This window comes from Musca autumnalis, unplaced genomic scaffold, assembly GCF_047663935.1.
Source record: "Musca autumnalis isolate F117 unplaced genomic scaffold, ASM4766393v1 scaffold_1, whole genome shotgun sequence".
NCBI lineage: Eukaryota > Metazoa > Arthropoda > Insecta > Diptera > Muscidae > Musca > Musca autumnalis.
In genome coordinates, this window is record NW_027411644.1 from 114,278,545 (window position 1) to 114,303,376 (window position 24,832).

At 35.5% G+C, this 24,832-nt stretch overlaps 1 protein-coding gene across 1 annotated transcript in view; it reads right to left on the bottom strand.

Annotated features, from left to right (window-relative positions):
- Positions 1 to 5,772: 5,772 nt before the first annotated feature.
- LOC141390767 (uncharacterized) overlaps positions 5,773 to 24,832 on the bottom strand; it is a 116,885-nt gene continuing 97,825 nt past the window's right edge. Inside the window, exons 3-5 of the mRNA XM_073963733.1 lie at positions 7,580 to 7,818; positions 7,362 to 7,463; positions 5,773 to 6,952 (exon numbers count right to left, since the gene is read on the bottom strand). Of these exons, the coding sequence (XP_073819834.1) occupies positions 6,347 to 6,952; positions 7,362 to 7,463; positions 7,580 to 7,708 (837 nt within the window). The 5' untranslated portion in view covers positions 7,709 to 7,818 and the 3' untranslated portion in view covers positions 5,773 to 6,346. The remainder of the gene's footprint in view (positions 6,953 to 7,361; positions 7,464 to 7,579; positions 7,819 to 24,832) is intronic.

Genomic DNA, 24,832 nt, shown 5'->3' on the forward strand with positions numbered 1-24,832 from the left:
TTCCTTGTTCACAGACTTTAGTCGTTCGCACAATATCCTTGACACTATCTTATAAGCAATAGGGAGCAGCCTTATGTCCCTGTATAATTAATTATTAATTTATTAATAGATTACAATTATTAAAACATAATAGAATACTATATTAGTAACAATCGATCTATAATATACTTGGCTAGCAGAATGCTGTAAGCCATAAAAAGGTATTAACATAAAATTATGTAAATTATTTGAGTTTACACTAGGTTGTATTAATGTTTAAGTGATAAATTCATTTAATATTAAATTTCTGTACTTCATAGAACTTTCTAGATATTTATGAAGGGATTCAAAATTCGAGCCATTTAATATCCTACAAACTTCATTTAAATCAAGAACAGCCTTATTAAAGTAAGCAATCCTATATTCTCTATATATAGGACAAATACCGATAAAATGAAATGTATTTTCTGGCACGTTCATGTTGCATATAGTACCGTTTCTAAAACATCTTGCATTTAGATCTAGCAGACCACCTCTAGCTTTAACAATTATACTAGTCGCGCGAGTTGAAAGTTGAGCTGTTTTAATAGGAGTGTCGTCATAATTCAATTGACAGTAACAAATCGTGGTGCTGAGAGTTTGAAGCTGCTAAACAGAAATTTTGGTGTTCTTTATAGATTAGTAATTTTATTATTTCTTTCGAGTAACGGCAGATGGGAACATTATCGTCCGGCGGATGATATTGGAGAGAAGAGCAAAGACTAGACCATTCTGCGGCCCAACTGATGTTTTGGTTGAGAATCTCTTCTGCTAATATACGGGGTAATCTATGTTGGTCTCGAAACGTAAAATCTTATTCACATAATCAAGATGTAATTTCAATGAGTTTGCATACACTGTGTTCCATCCAGTTTCTATGTGAAGCATATACGTGGGTGTATTTTCCGGCAGAAATAGAATTCTTTTTATGAAAAAAACGAAAAGTTTCTCAACATTGTCATACCTTTTATACCCCCAAACTTGGGCTGCATAAAGCATTATTGACTTAGAACATGCATCAAATATTTTTAATTATTGGCGCGTTTTATGTTTTTGTTTGTTAGGTATTTGGACCATGTTGAGTTTATGGCTATTTTTGATGCGGAGAGCTTTTGTTTTAAATGTCTGCTAAATGACAGATTGTATGTTATGTCAACACCAAGATATTTGTAAGAATTTACAATTTCTATGACTTTATCGCCGAAATGCCGGTTTAAATCTCGAGAAATGCGTGTACCTTTACGAAAAACCATTGCTTTCGATTTTGTGAGATTGACAGTTAGACTCCACGTTAAACAATAATCACGTAGGACGTTAATCATGTCTTGCAGCTCATGAGGAGAGTTCGACAATAAGACGATGTCATCAGCATACAGTAAAATTTTTATATTTGTATTTGCTACATTAACGCCTCCAGGGAGAATAGTTGGTAGATCATTTAAATATAAGGAAAACAGTAGTGGGCTGAGTATACAACTATGAAGGGATAAAATAGAATATATTTCCATTCAAAACGGCCGATAGTACAGTGTATTCATAAATGTTGATAAATTTCAGACTAAATTTATGACGAATCTCTTTCTTAAAACCATAAAGACAGCCGCCTCGGGCGCGACCAGCTCTATGTACTTTAATGGCATCAACCCACTGAATGCAATAATTTGAAAAAAGTGAATTGAAAATTAGACTGCTTATTTCGAACAACATGGGTTTCAAATAGGAAGAAAATATCAAAATTGTTTAAATATTTTACAAAATTTCCAAATTTTAATGAGTTTTCGAGATTTGCAACATTGTAGGACAATAAATGGCATGGTTCAAACTGCTATTGGTTGTTATTATTGCTAACATTATGATTCTTAGTACTAGTATTGTGTAACACAACGTAGGTGCAGCCGCATTCAAACAGGATGTCTGATAAGAATTTTGCATCATATTCTGATTGAGCAATTATTTTGCCATTAAGCCATGTATATTTTTTATCATTAATATATATACAGAATTCCCTTGGCGGATTTTAAATTCTCTTTTATTTGATAACGATTTCACGATCTGTCTCAGGTTGTATCGAGTAGTTTGTTCGTCGTATGTGTAATCTTTGTGGATAAAAATTCGATGCTCGTTCAGTTTGCCTTTAGCGGATAAAATAGCTTGAACTTGACTAAATGAGTCCAGAGTGAATATAACAGTTTTTCCTCCAGATAGCATCCTGCAATGAGCTATGATAACATCCACATTTAACTCTCTCTTGCAGATATCAAGAAATTTATTCGTTGCTGCATTGGTATTTGTGCAGTATAAGCCGTTTACAACAATGCTTGTGGAACGAGATTTGCGGTCAATAACTTCCAATCTTTTCGATAGCAATTTAACATCATTTTTAAAAGTTTCGTTTTCTTGTTTAAGTACGTCTATTTCGGATCGTAAAGTATTTATATCCTCTTTCTTAGCTACATCCTTCAACTTGTCATCCAATACTTCGCACAATTTGTTCCAAGAGAATACGTCTTGTTGATTACTGGTTTGTGACATTTTTTGGCAGGATAAAATTTTTTTCGGTGTACCAACAATTTCCTCTGGAGATGTCGATAATAGTGTTCTCTTAAGACTCATTAACTTTGAAATGTAGGATAGTGTAAACTAGTCGATAAATAATCGATATTGGTTTGATGGTTATCGATTCGACAATCAGCTGTTGTTCGTTAGAACAGTACAGATGGTTTGTTTATTTTGGTTTAGTGTGTTAGTAGATTTGGATAGCTTTCCAGTAAATTTCTTGTGATTAAGTGTAAATAACTTTTAAAATTGTTGAAAAAACAGCTCACCAGGAACTTTTGGATGCGAAACTTCATATACAGTGTGTGCAGCAAGTTGAGAGCGATGTGTCGACAACAAAACATGAACTGGGAAGTGGCTATTTTAATATTTATTCACCGAAGAATTTGGATGTCTTCACTAACACAACCGGCAACAGTAAAGGTAAACAATGATTGTCCCTGTATATTGAGCACATAGTCTTATCTCCCTTCTTGTGTTCCGGGTACAGGATGCACAGGTTCCAATTGTCGAGTACGCGTTTATTCTGTCAGATGGTGATAACTAACTGATGCATACACCTTATCAGTGTGTCGACTCCGGCTTTTAACAGCTGCCTTATTATTCTTTAGCCGGTTTATTGCTTTCTTTACCTCATCTTGGCCGGCCGGTAAATATTGAATACCATCTTCTGGAATTGGATCTGCGGTATCTTCGTCGTCTTTGCTATAGAGTTGTACAATCTAGTTCATTTGAAAGAACAATTTCAATAGGTTAGCTCTTTTAATTGAACTAGTTCAGTAATATAGTTCATAGTTCACTGACCAGTTCAATCATTCGGATCAGAATCGTTCACCGGCTCTTAATCGTTCGTTTGATGAAAACGCATAAGAAAAGATGTCCTTCATTTAGGCGACTGGCAAAAAATCTTATGTTGTGTGTGTGTAGAAATTGTCATTGCGGAGAAGCTTTGTGCGTGTGTTTCCTTTTATTTTTCCTTTTTTTCTACACAAACAAGGCACATCCAATAGATAATGGATTCGACATATTGGAATATGTTATGTATCTGTGTTTTTGTATATATCTTCATTTTCGGAGAGCTTGATCCAAAACTTAAACAAAATCACCACATTACGAAGGCATCACTTAAAACAGACGACGGCGTCACTTTATGAATTTGTGAACAACATGTTGAACTAGATTGCGAATCGTTCCACAGAGGGGAAATTTGTGTTAAAATTTGATCAAAAGCCCTAGAAAGCTCATTTATAGTCGGATTGATACAAAATTTTGCACAAAGCATATCTTCTGTACAAGGATTAATCCTATAGAAAATAATGAAAATCGGTCCAGATTTGGATGCAGCTTCCATATATATTCGCATCTGATGTGAGATAAAAATGCACCAAAATCACTGAAATTTGACACATGCAACCTGAACTAGCCTAAAAAAACATTGAGCCAATTTTCAAACAAATCGGTACAGATGTATATATATTCCCATATGCATATATTTCATTCCAAATTTTATTTTTTGAAACTTACTTAAATTAAATTTTTCTCAATTCACATGAGAAAAGCCGTGAATGTTTCTGAATAATGCAAACATATTTGATAGGTGTTGGTTTAGTCTGATAAATAAGAGTCCCGGTTATACGGCGGAACAAAATTTAGTATGAGTAAACCTTGCAATTCAATATAAAAATATTTCATATTTTAGTTGAGAAAAATTAGATTTTTTCGGAATGGCGCAAATATGCGCAATTTTTTATGATTGAATCTGATATTTGAGACTCAAGCGCATAAAACATTAGAAGAAACTATGGTCGGGAAAAGACGGGGAAATAGACTTTTTTACTATTGAAATTGTAGTAATCTTAAAAATTATCATAAAAAAAATTGATAAAGAGGATATGTATCACCATTATTCAAGAGCAAAGATGTAAAATCAATCTGAAAATTTTAAATGCTAATCTTGTTCGGGGACTGTACAAAAACAATAAATCTTGAAAAATATCAATTTTCGCGAAAATAATGTCATTTTAATGTTCACCTAATTTCTTAGTTTTCGAAAATTTACTTTTTGTTTTCAGTATGGCTGAGTTCAATCGACTGATGCATTGGATTGGTTAATCTTACAAAGTCGAGGATGGTTACAGCAAATGTAGAAAAGAGTCTGGTTGCCGTTTACCAACATTTTTTGTCATAAAAACCGATTTTCATATTTTGAGTTTAGAGCAACTTTAGGCCTATGTTTCCCCTCTGTGCGTTCGTTCGTTGATCGTACAGTCACCGACTGATTCTAGTTCAGTGAGCTATTGAACTATAATGAACTATATAGACTGATTTAGTTCATACGCTCTTTTCAATGAATAATCCAATTGAACTAGTTCGTTCATGAACTATACAACTCTATTTTGCTACTATTGGATACCAACTGTTTTGAAAGATGCTCTTTCCATATCATGTAACAGTTACCAATTACCTTGCTGGTCTTTACAGGATGATGTGACCCAAGCCTCACTTTGAAGTTTCTCTCTTGTTTTTGGAGGGATGGGTTACAAGCCCAACCCCAACCCAGGTTTTTAACGTTCTTATGGGTGAACGCGCGGGTGACGGGTGTTAAAAGCAACCTTCCATTTGACACCACGGGAAAGTCAGTGCCCACTTGAGATGAAAGAGGGATCAAAACGATTCCTTTGCTTTTCCATATTAAAGCCGGTCAGGGCCGTATTGGCCGTCACCCCAACTATGCCTAGAAGAATGAAATTCTCTTTTTTCGAAAATTCGTAAAAAAATATTGGTTTGTGACAATAGGGTTTCCAGAACATTTTGGTCCCTTATCTGTGTAAATATGCACTTTCTCTAAGTCGTGCGTTATCATACGTCCCAACCAGCTAGACATACGGACTTACATGACTAAATTCGCTGCAAATTAACACAAATGTCCAGCAAAAGAGAGCGATTCGAGAGAGATATTTTGAAAGTTCTTTTACTGAGAGTTTGCAAATTCTTGCTGGACAAATTTCTTCTAGCAAGCACTTCTTCTTCTCTTCTTCAACTCTTCTTCTTCCTGAAAACAATCAATCATCTGTTTTTAATTATTCGGTGATTTATGTTAGTGAAAATTAAAAACAATTTTACTGTGGAAAGAGCAAGCCAAATTTTATAGTTTTTTTTTTTTTTTTTGGAGAACAAAGTTGCAGAGAGGAAAAATTCTTTTTTTGGGCCATTTCCTTTTTTAGTTTTAATAAAATACAAAATTTTTGCTTGCTTTGGTTCCTTAGATGGCGGACAAATTGTTCTGTTTTGGCAAGTCAGCTGATTGCTTGTGGGTTTTTGCTGGGAAGGTGTCTGTTTACTTTTTACAGTTTCCTTGCAAAAGAGAATAAAAACTCCTTACACTTCAAGAAAGTTCTTGCTGGGAAAGTAACCACACAGACCTATTGTCTGAAACATATTTGTTCTGTGGTATATGTGGAAAAATTTCGAAACTTGTTTTCAGTTGGAGTTGGGTAGATTGAACATATTTAAACCTTCCAATCTACACGTTGGCACGACCCTGTATAGACCTTTCAACCCGTAACAGCGTATGGTATCCCTACAAAATATGTATTAAACACGTAAAAAATTTAAATGGAATATTGTGAAAATTGTGTAGAACTACAACTACAACTTAATACTAAAACGTGCGAATTGCATTTCTTTAAGCATCGGGATTATCAGGGTGCATGTATTACTAACTGTGACTTCATGAACCATTCATACAGTCTGAGTTTGCAGAAAGTGAAATTTAGACAAGACAAAAAAGAAACCGACATACATTAGCTAGGGATAAACGTGCCTGTTCAATTTTAGCCATTATGATATCAATCTCCGAGCCCTGATCTTCACGACCGATCGTTGGTGCCCAGGTAACTGAAGTTGTGGTGCCCGATGAGACAGGTGGTGCACTAGACGTAACTCCGCTGCCAATGGTTGAACGCATATCAGACATATTACGCATATCCGAGGTGGCATTACGCATATCCGATGCTGCACTGCGCATATCTGAGGCGGCATGTCTCATATCCATTTGACGCATTTCGCTGATATTTCGCATTTCGGTCAAGTTGCGCATATCCGAGGCGGTCATATTACGCAATTCGGCTGCATTGCGCATATCAGACATATTTCTCATATTGGAGGCGGCGGCATTGGCAGCTGCTGCAGCGGCAGCATTGTTGCGCATCTCTTGTTGAATGTTTCGCATTTCATTTAAATTTCTCATCTCGGCTGCATTACGCATTTCAGCCATGTTATGGAGATCTGCTTCATTGCTGGACCGGACAGATTTAGTTTTCATGGCAGCTGATAGTTCAATTTGTAACTCTTCACAGCGGACATTTTCCAAAGCAGCCTAATGGTGAAAAGGGAAAGAAACACACAAAGAAATGTTGGATGATTTTGATTTTTAGACAATTGACAGTGGTACATGGTTATAGCATGTTTGAAATAGGTATAACAAATTATTGGGTATAAATTGGTTAGTTCCAATCAAAAAATCATTACAAATGTCCTTACTGACCCATTATTTCAACAAGAGTAGTTATTTTTGGCCACAAAAATAGATACGACTTTTAGTAACCGAATATGAACTACTTCTTTTAGTAGCCAACCAATAACCCCGAATTTCTAGCGGGGATAGTAAACGAAAGTAATACTTTTTTGGTTGCCTCAGTAACTCTTTGAGTTCGTCATAACCATGATCCACTGTACTTCTTTGAAAACGATTAGTAATCAATTTATTCATAAACATCGCAACATACCTTTTTCTCCAATTCTCTGGCACGAGATTGTAAATTTTCTATTGCTTCTAAATCCTGACGACTGCTCGAGGAGCTGAGTGTACGAATTTGTGCCAAGGTTTCCTGTAAATTTTATTTTTCAAATTTAGTTTTGTTTTCAATTCAGTGATTTTTGTTAGTTTCAGGGTATCAGAAGTTAATTTATTAAATAAATCACTTAATTTGCCCTCTGGGCTTACCTGATGTGCTCTCTCGATTTCCGCACGACGCGTTTCCGCATCCCGTAATTGCAGGCTTAACGAGTCCATCATACCGTTACCGGTTGTCGTCTGATGAAGTTGTGTGTGATGCATTCTTTCATATGGCATTCTCTGAGCAGATATAATCTGCTACAAATGCCAGGCTGAGAGTTGACCTTAATTTAATTTATGGAGGTGTGTATGTGTGTGTGACGATGTTATCCTATAATCTAAAAAGGCTAAAAAGATACAAGAAGAGATATAAAAATTAAAATTGAATGGAAGATGAGAATATATTTAGAGAAAAAATTCTTATAGGAACAACATTTTTAATACATTTTTATTTCAAGATTAGCTTTATACTAATATATATTTCTCTCATCTGAATATTTATTTAATTTATTTCCTATTTTTCTTCCGCTCTCCTTTCTCACAGACTAAAACATTGTGCATACCGCAGAGTTTATTTGAATTCTCTCACAGTCCTTTAATTGTCATATGAAATTAATATTCTTGAACATGCAACATGTCGGTATTTAGGTTATCATCTTAACCCAGCAAAAATATTTCAAATCATCTGAGGTCATCTTAACAACTACCAGCACCACCACCATCATCGCCGTCATCATCACCGCCGCCATTATCATCTTTATGACTACGACGATGACAACACAATACCTTCATACATTTCTTTCTACCCGCCCCCTTTTCAAAGTTGTCAAACACAACAGCAGCATAATAACCTACTTGAGATAAAACCGAATTAAATATTTATATTTGTGATATTCAAGACAACAATGTTGCTCTTAAGATGTAGAACATAAAATCAAGGGTAAGTTTTATGTTTTTCAATAAGTCTCTTGTTTTTTTTTTTAAGGGACAACTTTTTAGAGGTCTTGTGAAGTGGGAGATTGTTAGGCGCGAAATAAAAAAGAAAGAAAAACATTCATTAAATTCGAAAAGTTTCCCTAAAGTTCCCATAGTCAAAAATTAGTCTCGCGATTAATATGAAGCGCATATTCACAGTTATATGGAAAGAATCCCACGGCAGTGGTTTCTTTCGCACCGGATTGATCCAGAACCATACAATACCCGTGCTCAGGCCAGCGACTGCCACCTCAGTATTCACTAATAACCGCTTCAGAGATCTGTCCAAACATTCTGATGTTCGGATAGCAGAAAGGACGTTCCGAGACATCATCACTGCTGCAGCCGCTCACCATAAACCTGCAGGTCAAATCGCCGAAGTGAGCCCAAACTTCCCAGCAGAGGCGACGAAATTAGTAAATGAGGGTAATGAGTTTCGTCGTGCCAACCCCAGTGACCCCAGAGTCAGGGAGCTAACACCGGAAGTTAACAGGTTGGTCGGTGAGCATAGGCGGAACAAGTGGTAAAATCATCTGAAGAATTGCAACATTGGTGCCGGAAAAGTAATCCGATCCGAAGAGATACGCAATTTTTTTCAGTCGACAGTTTTTCGAGCACCCCAGCAATGGCAGGGCAAAAAGAAGAGTTCTACATCTTATCACATCTCTTCCTACCGAAGATGAACCAACACAATTTACAATGGATGATGTTGCGAATGTCATCAGGAACGCTAAATCATCCATAGCGTTGAGCCCTGATGGAATCTCCATGGTAATGCTAAAACTGCTGGTTGTACCGGGACCCGAGTATATTACTAAAGTTCTCAACCTGTCGCTAGCCACCCACATTGTTCCCGAAGTCTGGAAAATGAGCAGGGTGGTCCCGCTACTGAAGCCAAGGATGCCAGCAAAGGTGAATCGTACAGACCGATTTCGCTTTTGTAGTCTGTAACAAATGCATTGGTCCTCCCCAGCGTCAGAAAAAGCTATCCAGTTGCCGAACATCAGCATGGATTCCGTAAGCAGCATAGCACGACAACAGCGCTGCACTCCATTACCACACATATTTGTCGAGGACTCAACCAGGATAAGCCGCTTAACTTATTAATATTGTCAAGCACTCCACGCTATTTGAGGACATCGAGCAGACAACCCTCCGGCCATGTCTGAAACGTTGGATAATAATCAATTATATGTACATATGTGTGAAATTCAGGAACAAGTTCCCCAAGGTGAGGTGATATCGCCGGAACTGTTTAACCTCTACATCTCCTGTATTCCGCCACCTCCAGACGTCATTGAGATCGTAACATATGCGGAAGATAGTACGATCTTGACGTCAGGCTGTCATTTGTGAAAGGCTGAATTCCTATTTTCCACGCGAGGAATATACAAATATCCGAATTCCGACCACAAACAACTTCAAAATTTTTTGGATTCCCAGGCCAACATCAAATTTTCAACGGTGGCAAAATACTAGTGGTGATTTTGAACTAGTGGCGATTTTGAATATGAACTAAAGAAGCAAAAAAGATCCAGAGAAGCTAAAAGAACGAGATGAACGATATAATTTACTGAACGATATGAGCTAACTGAATCATTGATTGTTTTGTGTGTGCAAATTTGTGATGCTTGCGCTAACGCAGCTTGTGTAAGTAGATTTTGTGTGTAAAACAAATTATGGTGGTTCTGCTGCTAATTTTGTAAGCAGCAATGTCTTGGCCATCTAGATCCCTGATGGCATGAACGACATAAACGAATGTGCTGGATACGGATCCGTTCGTTCTTTTCACGGAATCGTTTCTTGGAACCGGTTCGTTCATGAACGACACAACCCTACAAAATACCCCTCAGTGTAATGTAGGCGACATTTCCTGAGTAGTCGTACAGTCGAAATCGCTTATAACGTCGGTCAAGGGACCCACGAAATTTGTCGCTATAACCGATATGTCGTTATAAGCGATAGGGCTATAAAGGGCCCCAGAGATTTGGGACTTTTGGATATCGTCGTTATTACCGATATGACGTTATAAACGACGACGTTATAAGCGTTTCGACTGTATCTTAAGACTCGCCTTTCGGACTCGGCGATAAACAGTTGAGCTAATATAAGATATGAGAGAAGTCTCATCTGTCCCTTCTGGGATGTTTGTGAAACAATTATTCCTTGCTTAAGTGTTACGGTGAAGGCCATCCTAATCCCAAATGGTGGATAGGAACCGCGTTTTTCTATTATATGATTCTGGCAGATTCCAAAATTCAGCAATCTGCCTTGTTGCGTCTATAAGACATCGGAAAACAGGTGAGTGGCTTTAGCTGGGCATTTGATCCGATGCAGCATATCGTGCAAAACTTAGGCCAGGTGCGAATATTCTTCCACTGCGTACCGCTAACATTTACATACCACACTGGAGCCGTATAGCTTGCCACAGATCGTCCTATTGCTTACTAATAAGTCAATAGGGTTTCTTTGTAAGCCCCCTAAGTGTGGCCGGTCAGCAACTTGAGGTCCTTTTTTCTACTTCTGGTCTTGTCGCAAATATCAGTGAGTTACGCGGACGAGTTGGTGTAACCAGTATCTTGGGGTAGTTCAGGTGAACCTCATTTCAACAGTCCATGTTGATAACAATGATATAGAACCGGATATTTGCATATCTCTCAGATGTAAAGACTGGTGTCGACACATATACATAGTTAATTTTTCAACATTTCAAACACAACTCGAGGAAAGTCCTCTCTATGTCCTGGAACAATTGGACATTATTGACGATTCGAAGGTCTTTGTTAGGTCAAGATCCACCATAACTGTTTGTTTTCAAGGCCTGTTCTGGTTCTCGTACGAAATACATGGAGTAGTGCCCCTAGAAACTTCACTACTGGCCACAGGAGTGAAATGGGCATGTACAATTCGCCGCTTCTGTCATCTTTGCTTGGCTTCAGTTGCGGGACCACCCTGCCAACTTTCCAAACTTCTGGAACAATGTGGGTGCGTAACGACAAATTGAAGATACTTGAAAAATGCTCAACTCCGCGTTTGGGATTATATCTGCCTCATCACACATCGTAGGCTGAGAGTCCTTTTATACGGAATTGCACACTCCTCTTCGACCTATCTCCGACGGGGTGCTCTATAAACTGTCGGTTAACATATCGCGCTTATTTCCAGGATACGAGAGTGATTTAACCAATGATCAAAATTTACTTAATCTTATTGCTTCCAGTGATGTAACCACGTTTTACGCTTATGTTCGCCTAGTAACCTGTTGACTTCAAGAGTAAGTTCCCAAACACTTGGGTCTTCAGGGTTCGTACAAAGAGATCATCACATCATAATCACTGCTAGGAACTTTGGTATAATTTCGGGTATTCGATCAGCAGTTTAATAGCGAGATGCTGCTGCTGTGATGATGTCGTAGAAAATTGTCCAGCTACCAAGGGTCTGAGGGACTGAGCATCTCTCTGAAACGGTGATTGGCAAGTTCTTTGAACACTTGCCAATTAACTTTCCCATGTTTCGGAAAAGGTCAAAGGATATGAAGTCGGTTGGTCTATTAACGGAGACGATGTTAGAAATATGATCTAAACTAAGCAAAATGACGGGTTCCCAGGACACGTCATTTATAAGACGTGGTGTTGTCTGCCGAGCTGTGGTAATGTCATTTTATGTTCGTGAGAACGTCTTCATTCACCGTGCAAAATGTGGAGATTTATATTTGCTTGTCCAGCGCTGTACCCCTCGGCCATTGCCTAGGACAAAATGCCAAAGCTCATGATGAGCGGTGAATACCTCTAGCAACATACAGTTATTTGCTCCCAGAAGAGAGTTATTAGCATGCATATAGGGCAAGGCACAGCTATTCTACGCTGGTATATACACATTAAGCTAATCTACCTCGGCAGTAATCCCATACATAACAAAAACAAGTAGAAAACATTAAGTTCGGCCGGGCCGAATTTTCTGAACTAAGATGGAATAATTAGTTTCCTGTTAGGTGCAAAAATGTCGGTAAAAAAATGAAGCTAAAATCCTCAAAATAATGAAAGTCGGCGGGAACCATTATATGGGGGCTATATATATATGTTGACGATTTTTAGTGGAGAAGTTTAGGGGCCACTGAAAACATCAAATGTCAAATTACAGCTAGTTCGGTCAGAAAAATTAGTAAAAATCCCCAAAATATCTTAAATCGAGAGGTACCGTTGTATGGGGCCTATACCAAAACTTGGAGAAGTTTTTTGGCTTTGGGAAACTCAAATTTCACCTAACTCAGACGGAAAATGTAGCGAAAAGCCTTAAAATACTTTAAATCGAGAGGTAAACTTATACGGGGTCTACACCAAAACTTGGAGCTATCTCCACCATTTGTGGTGTAGTTTTTTGATCTCTTGGTGCGAAAAATTAGCAAAAATCCTCAAAATACCTTAAATTGGGAGGTATTGTTATATGGGGCTATACCAAAGCGCAGACCTATCTTGACAATTTATAGTGCAGCAATGTCAAACTCCAGCTAGTTCGGTCAAAAAGTGTAGCTAACATTTTCAAAATACCTTAAATCGGGTGGTAAAATTATATGGGGGCTTAGAGTGGTTAAACAAATCGATGTCTGCATTTTCTGTCTAAATGCATTTTTTGCAAATATCAAAAATACCACCACATAGCCGTGTAGAGCATGGAAATTTTAAAAAATACGTTATCACTTCTCCCAAGTTCCCGCACCAATACAAGTTTTTTTCATTGCTGTTATTTCGTTTATGTTTTCCATAATCATAGCAAATCGTTATTAAATAAGGTATTTCTGGTTGAAATTGAATATAATCTTCATTATGGCCAAATCGTGATAACTAAGAGTCTATTTAAACGTAATTAAATCATACGTATACATGTAAAATGTAAATGTTTGTTCAAAAAAATTTTACAAAGAAAAAAATTACGCAAAGGCCCTTAGAAATCGGTGTCGGCGCGGGAACTTTTTCACCGATTCGAACTAAAACACGCATTTTCGTTATAAGGACAATATTTCGCCCGTGGTACTGGCGTGGTATTTTTATTTATTTATTTATTTATTTATTTATTTATTTATTTATTTATTTATTTATTTATTTATTTATTTATTTATTTATTTATTTATTTATTTATTTATTTATTTATTTATTTATTTATTTATTTATTTATTTATTTATTTATTTATTTATTTATTTATTTATTTATTTATTTATTTATTTATTTATTTATTTATTTATTTATTTATTTATTTATTTATTTATTTATTTATTTATTTATTTATTTATTTATTTATTTATTTATTTATTTATTTATTTATTTATTTATTTATTTATTTATTTATTTATTTATTTATTTATTTATTTATTTATTTATTTATTTATTTATTTATTTATTTATTTATTTATTTATTTATTTATTTATTTATTTATTTATTTATTTATTTATTTATTTATTTATTTATTTATTTATTTATTTATTTATTTATTTATTTATTTATTTATTTATTTATTTATTTATTTATTTATTTATTTATTTATTTATTTATTTATTTATTTATTTATTTATTTATTTATTTATTTATTTATTTATTTATTTATTTATTTATTTATTTATTTATTTATTTATTTATTTATTTATTTATTTATTTATTTATTTATTTATTTATTTATTTATTTATTTATTTATTTATTTATTTATTTATTTATTTATTTATTTATTTATTTATTTATTTATTTATTTACTTATCTATCTATTTATTTATTTATTTATTTATTTATTTATTTATTTATTTATTTATTTATTTATTTATTTATTTATTTATTTATTTATTTATTTATTTATTTATTTATTTATTTATTTATTTATTTATTTATTTATTTATTTATTTATTTATTTATTTATTTATTTATTTATTTATTTATTTATTTATTTATTTATTTATTTATTTATTTATTTATTTATTTATTTATTTATTTATTTATTTATTTATTTATTTATTTATTTATTTATTTATTTATTTATTTATTTATTTATTTATTTATTTATTTATTTATTTATTTATTTATTTATTTATTTATTTATTTATTTATTTATTTATTTATTTATTTATTTATTTATTTATTTATTTATTTATTTATTTATTTATTTATTTATTTATTTATTTATTTATTTATTTATTTATTTATTTATTTATTTATTTATTTATTTATTTATTTATTTATTTATTTATTTATTTATTTATTTATTTATTTATTTATTTATTTATTTATTTATTTATTTATTTATTTATTTATTTATTTATTTATTTATTTATTTATTTATTTATTTATTTATTTATTTATTTATTTATTTATTTATTTATTTATTTATTTATTTATTTATTTATTTATTTATTTATTTATTTATTTATTTATTTATTTATTTATTTATTTATTTATTTATTTATTTATTTATTTATTTATTTATTTATTTATTTATTTATTTATTTATTTATTTATTTATTTATTTATTTATTTATTTATTTATTTATTTATTTATTTATTTATTTATTTATTTATTTATTTATTTATTTATTTATTTATTTATTTATTTATTTATTTATTTATTTATTTATTTATTTATTTATTTATTTATTTATTTATTTATTTATTTATTTATTTATTTATTTATTTATTTATTTATTTATTTATTTATTTATTTATTTATTTATTTATTTACTTATCTATTTATTTATTTATTTATTTATTTATTTATTTATTTATTTATTTATTTATTTATTTATTTATTTATTTATTTATTTATTTATTTATTTATTTATTTATTTATTTATTTATTTATTTATTTATTTATTTATTTATTTATTTATTTATTTATTTATTTATTTATTTATTTATTTATTTATTTATTTATTTATTTATTTATTTATTTATTTATTTATTTATTTATGTTTTTATTATTATTTTTTTTTATAACCCGATTGTTTGTACTTCATAAATTAAAATACACATTACAAAAAGGTTTTAAGTTTATATTTATAAATTAAAAGAAAAACATTTTTAAATTCATTCCCATCTTAAAATTTCGTACATCATTTTTTGGCGACGAATTTTCACACTAACACTACTACACTATTATGCTTCATTTGACGTCATGACAGACGTGGTTCCTTGTCTTTAATTAAAATAACGGCATCATTAGTCCAACTACTTCTTAAGATGATGCACAGAACAACAACTATCTTTAGTTGGTTGGTCTTTAGCATTTTTATTTTAAATGCTGCAGATTGCCAAGAATTATTCTTTGTTGCCGGCCGATGCTGAGATTCAACAACAACAACAACAACACTGCAAAAGATGTGAAATTAAGAAACAAGTTATTTCCTGTATTTCCAGGCGTTTTTATTATATTTTTTAAGTGCCCACATAAATAGAGCATACAAACGTGCTGGTACATCCTCTCAAGTATATACATATCTGTACATCTGTATGTGTTTGTATGAATGTGTGGTTATGTTTTGCAATAGTTCACCATTGCTTTCTTGAATATTTGACCTTTGAACTTTAGGTTAATTACTATGTTCAGCATAAGACGGCTAATTCTTATTCCAAGGCATCACCATAATCCTGCCACGCACGGCACACATCCACACAAGAATTCTTAGCAAAGAGACAACTGGGCGACGCTGGAGACATTTAGTATGCCTGCCTGCCCCAAGTATACGACGAACGCTTCATTTGGTTGGGGTTATGTTTTGCAAATTTACGAAATACTACATTTAAAATTCAAATTAATGCTGTCGTCGTTTTATATTCAAATCATTGTCGTAATCACATTTGTTGTTTTTGCTGTGGCTGTTCCCTAGGAATAGCAGCAAGAAATTATAGTCGCCAAGGGGCACATTGGGACAGTTCAAAGAACATTTAATTTTATATGGCCACGTGGCTTTCGTAATAATCACCCGTGCAATAATTTTGATGCGAAAGCACGAAAGAGGAATTCGCATCAAGATTTCAAATTAAATGGCATACATACATACATACATATTTAATAAATGTTCTACCAAAATTATATACGAATAGAGAGATATTCCAGTGCCTATAAAGAGTTTTATGTCCACTAGCATGAAAAATATTAATAGCAGAGACATCAAAATATTCAACGATTGCAATATCTCAGATAAAGTTTTGAATTTTGATTTGCTCTGTTTTCTTTTACGCCATACTCTATAGCAGGGACGCGCTTCTTTGCAAAGACAGTCTAGTTAGGGCGCCCACTGAGTTATCTATGCATTTGCTTCTCTCTCTCACGTACAGTGTACGTGTACATAAACAAACGATGAACATCATGTGCTTGTTGTTTTTTTCACCCATGCATACAGACGTGCTGTAGTATTGATGGAAATATTATGGGAGACGCTGCTCTATAGTAATGTTTTCTGAAAGAAGTTCAAACTATTTTCTTTGCCTACCTATACTACGACGAACTGTTAACCAATCTATACACGCCTATGAAACGGATTTAAAAAAATTATATGGAATAGTTTGACATCATTTTGAACAAAATTTGGAAATTAGTCTCTCATAGTTTTTGCCAATAAGCAATTCCTATTATAAAGGAAAACAGGCCAAAGGAGAATCAGCCGATTTTGCCGATAGCTAAATACCCTGAGTCATTGACAATAGACAAAAACAATAACAGGAGCGGTAGACCTAAATGTCCCAAAAGCAGATCTCCAATTTAAAAAAATCTACCAACGTCCAAGTTATCGAAACTACGAATACAATCACGAAAAGACTGCAAAGTCGACGATCAAAGCGAATCTTGGCAGCCATTCAAGTGTATGGTTAAGGGGTACGAAAAGGCTATAGCCAGAATAAAATCGATAATAAAATCGTTAGACGTTATAGCAAAGGGCCACTTAACTTCCACTTAAAAATCAGCAGAATCTTTTGAAATTCTTCGGATATAACGATCGAAGTGCAAGCAAATATTATTAAAATTAACAGCTTCTCTACCTACAAATCTCCGGGGCCAAAATAAAAAAATATGCAAACCGCGGAGAGGTAACGTACATTTACAGTAGAGGTTTATCCCTAAACGACATAGCAATGAGTTTCAGGCAAGTAAAGGTTGTTTTCATACCCAAAGCAGGGAAACTTAGCAAATACCTAAAGACTTTAAACCAAAGCCTATCATCATTTCCTCAAAAGACCTGGGTTTAAAATGCTAACGCCATATTAGCAAAAGCACCGAATATTTGCAGCTTTGCCTTCTAAAATTTCTTCGAAATATGTTTAGCAACAATGAACAACGGCAACATGTAGCTACAAATTTCACAAAAATATTGCGATGCTGATGCTATTTGATATTGTCCCTATAATAAAATAGCATCGGACATGCATACTCATATTTTGCAGCACACATGATCAACACATATCAGAAAAGAGAATAAGCAACAAAGTTTCAACGGCTTAGCCAGGTTTTCAGCAAACAATTGTTTTTGAGATCAGGGTTACCAGTGTAATGCATTAAAAATCACGATACAATTAATGCCACTTTTTCATTCAAACAATAATAATTAGTATTCTTTAGGTTCTACCATATGATTGGGACATTTTGACATTAAATGACACCTTTTTTGTTACTGCGTTGGCAACTCTGTTGCTAAAAAACACCCTCTGTTGCTAATTCGCTGCGAGGAATGGTCAGCCGACTGCTATATATGTAGCGTTGTTGTCGATTATGCCTAACGAAAAAAGATTAGGCGTTAAAAACGAAATAAGCAAAAATGTACAAAAATAAATATGCGTTTGGTTGCTTATTTAGCCGTGTGTAAATATTATCTAGCAGTTGAAGTTTACAGCTAATGCTAATGTTTTAGATGCTGGCTTTTAAACCCTGCAAAAGACTCATCGAAGTGCGAAAAAATGGGTAATTAAAAAATATCTTCCAGTCAGCACGTTTACCTTCAAGGGCCCCCGTAAGACACAGACGTACACAAAATTGTTCGGAGTATTGGTCTATTGCAACGTCGTTAGAGCAGGACTGGATACTTGGGTAAAAAGCAGAGGGCTAGGGATGAACCCAGGAAAAACTGGGATGGGAATCTTTAATCTCCCACCATAACGAGGTCCTAATAATATCCCTATCATAACACTTAAGCGCTATCTTACACTCAAAACTATCATAGAAACATAACATGAAATGCATGCTCATATAGCAAATCTTAATACATAAAAGAGCTTAGTGATGAGTCCACGCTGAGAAACAATATTTTTCGCTTTTGTTGCAACAAGAATATTTTTGTTCCAACAAGTTATTTGTCGTCTAAACGTTGCAAATAAAGCGTGAACAGATTCAAGGCGGAAGTTCGACATCGGTAGGATGCAAACACAACAGGTAGCCAAAGCATATTCCACTCAAATAGCCCAATTGCTTAATGAAAACACTCCTCGTCCCGATAACATTTCAGCCAATGGCAAAATATTGCCCACTCCATGCAAACAGCCGCAAACTCCATACATGGATACCAAAGACCGAAGAGAAAAATGCGGCATATAGGTCTACTATAAAATCAGTAGCAACGCGTAGCGCACGAGAGAGGTATCAGGAGAAAAGTAGAGAAGAGAAACGTCTTTTCCGCAGGAAAAAGAGAAAAATAAAAAGGATGAAAAAATCGAGATGTAAGGGAGCCAGAATGAAGTCCGAAAGTTCCACCTAAGAGTGAAACATCGAACCGATGGCTTTGGCATGGGCACATCCTCCTGTAGAGACCAGCAAGGTAATTTGGTAACTGATGCAGATAGTGTGCCTAGGATATAGAAAGAAGATTTTCCCAAACTGTTGGTATCCGATAGTAGCGAAGAAGGCCAAGATATCACAAATCCAATCCCAGAAGATGGTATTGAATGTATGCGGCCCAGGCAAGATGAGGCACAGACAGGAATAAACCAGCTGAAGAATAATAAGGCAGCGGAAGCCGATGGCTTACCAGCCGAGTTGTTCAAAACCGGAGGCGACACACTGATAAGGTGTATTTATCAGCTAGTTAGCACCATCTGGCGGGAAGAACGAATACCCGACGATTGGAACCGGAGCATTCTGTACCCTGTCCACAAGAAAGGAGATAAGACTGTATGCTCTAACTATAGGGGCATAAGTCTTGCCTACAAGATAGTGTCAGGGATACTGTGCGAACGACTAAAGCCTATGTTCAACGAAATAATTGGGTCATACCAATACGGCTTTAGACCTGGCAAATCCACCATTGACCAGATCGAAGAGTTTAGTCCCAAAAGAGGTTTCAGGCAAGGAGACGGCCTCTCGTGTGACTTATTCAACATTCTGCTGGAAAAGGTTATACGAGATGCGAATGTCAAAAGAAGTGGCACAATACATACAAACAGCTATATGTTGCTTGCTTATGTCGATGACATTGACAACATGGGTCATTCGGTAAAGGAAGTAACTGATGGTGTCGACACGCAATGCGTCCATAGAGATCGGACCAACTATTGTCGTTGGTTCCTATAATTTTGAGGTAGTAAAAGACTTCGCCTACCTCGGAACCGCCTTAAACACAACAAACAACATGACTTGTGACATAAGGAGAATAATTGTATTGGCCAACAGATGCTACTTTGGCTTAAGTAAGCAGCTTAAAATAACCACATCTCGTCAAACAAAAACAACGCTTTACAAAACACTGATACTACCCGTGCTGATGTATGGTCCCTTGCGCAAGCAGACAAGGCAGTGTTTGGGGTGTTTGAGAGAAAAATTCTTCGAAAGATCTATGGACCAATCTGCGTTGACGTGAATATCGACGTCGTGTGAACCACGAGCTGTATCTGCTATACATAGAGATGGACAGTGGGTAAATACCCAATGGGTAAATACCCGGTAAATACCGGGTAAATACCCATTTGTGGGTATTTATTTGGGTATTTACTATATTGAATCGCCAATACAAAATCTTACACCCTATTTCTGGGTTTAGGTTGTGAAATCGTTTCAAAATGGATAGTTTTATAATACTTTAAACAAGTGGGTAAATACTTGGGTAAATACCCGAGTATTTACCCAAATGTTGGGTAAAAACTCTATAACTGCCGAACCACTAGACGTAGTCTAACAAAAATTGGCTCAAATCTTTCTTATATCAATAGTATTAAAGGTATTGGAAATGGAGTCCCTGGGTCCATGTTTTGATATAGCCCCCATATAGACGTACCTCCCGATTTAAGGCATTTTTCACCTATTAGCCACATTATACAACCAAATTTGCTGTCATTTGGCACAGTGAGTCCTCAATGAGTATCAAATATCCTTGCAAACATTTGTCAACGTAGGTTCACGATTTCTTATAGCCCCCATATAAGGGTACCCCAATTTCGAGTATTTACCCAAATATAGGGTAAAAACTCTTTAACTGCCGAACCACTTGACGTAGGCTGACGAAATTTGGCTCAAAATTTTCTTATATCAATAGTATTAAAGGTATTGAAAATGGAGGCCCTGGGCCCATGTTTTGATATAGCCCCCATATAGCCATAGATTGATTGCGTTGGCTAGGCCATATCATAAGAATGAGCGATGATGAACCCGCAAAAAAAGGCGCATATATACCTGCCACGTGGCGGTGCACGCAGAATTGGCAGGCCTAAGCTTAGATGGAGCAAACAAGTGGATGAAGAGTTGAAAAGGCGCGGTATTCCAGAAAGCGAAGCAACAAACAGAGAGAATTTGAGATATTTTCTTAGTCCGGCTTATGGAACAAATGTTCTGTAATGGGCCAACTAGGTAAGAAAGTATTATTACGCATGAAATTTATTTAGTAGCCCTCGCACAGTGGGAAAATTTACAGATCTGGCGTGCAGAAAAGAAAAGTCGATTTTTTATTGTAAGTTTATCCATAATTTAGATAAGAATAGTTTTAAATTGACAATTTTACTTCACTTATTGATATATTGGGCAAATTTGTATTTTTTTGTACTTATCTGGTATAGCTACGATAGAATAGTACCTCCCGATTTTCGGTATTTTGAATATTTCTGCCACATTACCCAACCGAATTGGCTAAAATTGGGTATGTAGCCTCAGTAGGGGGTATAAAGTATTCCGACAGAGAATTGCAGGTACGGGTCAACGTTTTGACATAGCCCCCATAGAATGGTACCGCCCGATTTTGGTAGTTTTGAGGATTTCAGTCACATAATCCAAATTAAATAGCTGAGATTTGGCATTTAGTCTTCGTTGGGAGTATAAAACATTCCGACAGAAAATTATCGGTACATGTCCACGTTTTGATATAGCCCCATTTTACGGTATTGCCTGATTTTCGGTATTTTTAAAACTTCAGCCACATCATCCAATCTAAACGAAAGAAATCTGGTTTGAATATACATGATTTATGGTGGGGTGTATAATAAGAGCTCAAAACCACCCCATCGTGCTTTTTTAGTAATAAAACTTGTATTTGGAGACGTTTTACTACTTTCATTTTCGTACTTCCACCCATTTCTTAGGAACCGTAGGACGCGCGTTTTCAATTTTTATTTTCTTATCGGCTATGATGTGATCAATTCCAAGTGATATCTGATATTTTATATCAACAATTTTCCCATAATCGTAATTTTATTGGAACTAAACTTTAAAAAGGGTGACGTAGGGGATGAATGATACCAAGCAACGGTCTTGACCGGCTTTAACATGGCAAAGCCCAGGATTTATCTCGGTCCCTCTTTCATCTCAAGTGGACACTGACCTCCCCGTGGTGTCACCTGGGGAGCTGCCTTTAACATCCGTTGAAGGTAGCGAGCTAACATGTGCCGCGCGTTCACCCATAAGAACGTTAAAAACTTGGGTTGGGCGTTGGGCTAGTAACTCACCCCGTCAAAACACCGCCTACTATGAAAAAACAAAGAAAAAGAAGAAAAACAAACCCCTCTAAAGTTGACGAACCCCGCAAACGTTTTAAGGACCATGATCTGCGAATCTGCACCTGGAATGTCAGGACTCTCTACAGAGCAGGTGCAATTTGCGCACTGGCGGATGTACTTGACAAGTACAATGCTGATATTATCGCCTTACAGGGAGTGCGATGGAACCGGGCAGACGTAAAAATAACAAACGATTACGCACTGTATTATAGCTGCCATGAAACGAAACATGAGCTAGGTGTTGGATTTATGGTAAATAGGAGGCTTAAAAATCTCGTCTCCAGCTTCACTCCTGTTGATGAGAGAATTGCCACAATCCGAATAAAAGCAAAGTTTTTTTAACATCACTCTCATCTGCGCCCATGCCCCGACCGAAGAGAAAGATGAACAGACCAAGGATATATTCTACGAGCGCCTAGAGAGAGTGTATGACCGCTGCCCTGGCCACGACATTAAGATTGTTGTAGGAGATTATAATGCTAAAATTGGAAGGGAAAATATATTCGGTCCCACGGTCGGCAAATTCAGTCTTCATGAGGTAACATCCGACAACGGAATGAGGCTAATTGATTTTGCAGCGGCAAAGAACATGGTAGTGAGCAGCACCAGATTCCCGCACCTCGACATACACAAGGCTACGTGGATATCCCCGGATGGGAAAACAAAAAATCAGATTGATCATGTTGTGATAGATGGAAGACACTCGTCCAGTGTGCTAGATGTCCGATCGATTCGAAGTGCGAACATCGATTCGGACCATTTCCTTGTGGCAGCCAAGGTAGGCACTCGTCTTAATATTGCGGCAAAAGTGCGATCTAACACAGGACGGAAGCTGGATGTCGAGAAGATGCAAACACAACAGACAGCACAAGCCTACTCCGCTCAACTGACTCGCATGCTGGAAAACAGCACTCCTTGTCCCGATAATGTAGAAGCACGTTGGCAAAGAATAGCCCACTGCCTCCAGACTGCCGCAAAAACCATACTTGGGTACCAAAAACCTCCACCTAAAAATTTATGGTACGATCAGGAGTGTCGTAAAGCTACAGAAGAAAAGAACGCGGCATATAGAGCAACACTGCATTCAGTAGCGACACGAAGAACGAAAGAAACTTATCGGGAGAAGAGGAGAGAGGAAAAAGCGTATTTTCAGAAGAAAAAAGAAGGAGCAAGAAAAACGTGAGCGTGAGAAACTCGAGATGTTCAGGAGTCAGAATGAAGTCCGAAAATTTTACCAGAGTGTAAAACACCAGACTGAAGGATATGGTGCAGGCACAATCGTAAATGACAATGTTGAATGTCTACCACCTAGCCAAAGCGAGGTTACGACAGCCATTAATCGGCTGAAAAACAATAAGGCAGCAGGAGCTGATGGACTTCCCGCCGAATTGTTTAAGACCGGTGGCGAAATGCTGGTAAGGAGTATGCATCAGCTAATTTGCGAAATTTGGCAGGAAGAAAGCATACCCAACGATTGAAACCTCAGCCTACTATGTCCCGTACATAAGAAAGGAGACAAAACGGTTTGTGCAAATTACCGAGGTATAAGTCTCCTTCCCATCGCATATAAAGTGTTGTCGAGCATACTGTGTGAACGGTTAAAACCCATGGTCAATGAAATAATCGGGTCATACCAATGCGGTTTTAGACCTGGTAAGTCGACAATTGACCAAATCTTCACACTGCGCCAAATATTGGAGAAGACCCACGAAAGACAAATCGACACATACCACCTATTAGTCGACTATAAGGCCGCGTTCGACAGCCCAATTAGAGCAAAGGTGTTTCAAGCCATGTCTGAATTTGGCATTCCCTGCAAAACTAATTCGACTATGCAGGATGACATTGGCTGACACAAGATCAGCGGTTAAAATAGGAAAGAACCTCTCCGAGCCTTTCAACACAAAACGAGGTTTCAGACAAGGTGACAGTCTATCGTGTGACCTATTTAATATCCTACTGGAAAAGGTCATACGAGATGCTAATATATATACGGCCAGAGACAAAAACAGCACGATATACAATAAAGATGTAATGTTGCTTGCATACGCAGATGACATAGACATAATAGGTAGATCAGCGCGAGCCGTCACAGCCACCTTTGGAAAAATTGAAAAAGAGTCTGCCAAAGTGGGTCTGGCAGTCAACGGCGATAAGACGAAGTTTATGCTTTCAACACGCAAGTCGTCCAGTAGACTCGGACCAACTGTGGATGTTGATAATTATAAATTTGAGATAGTAAATGACTTTATCTACCTCGGCACCGCCATAAATAAAATCAACAATATAAGCCTTGAAATAAAGAGAAGAATAATATTGGCCAACAGATGCTACTTTGGTCTAAGTAAACAGTTTAAAAGTAAAACCACCTCTCGTCAAACAAAACTTACGCTCTACCAGACACTGATACTACCCGTACTTATGTATGGATCTGAAGCATGGG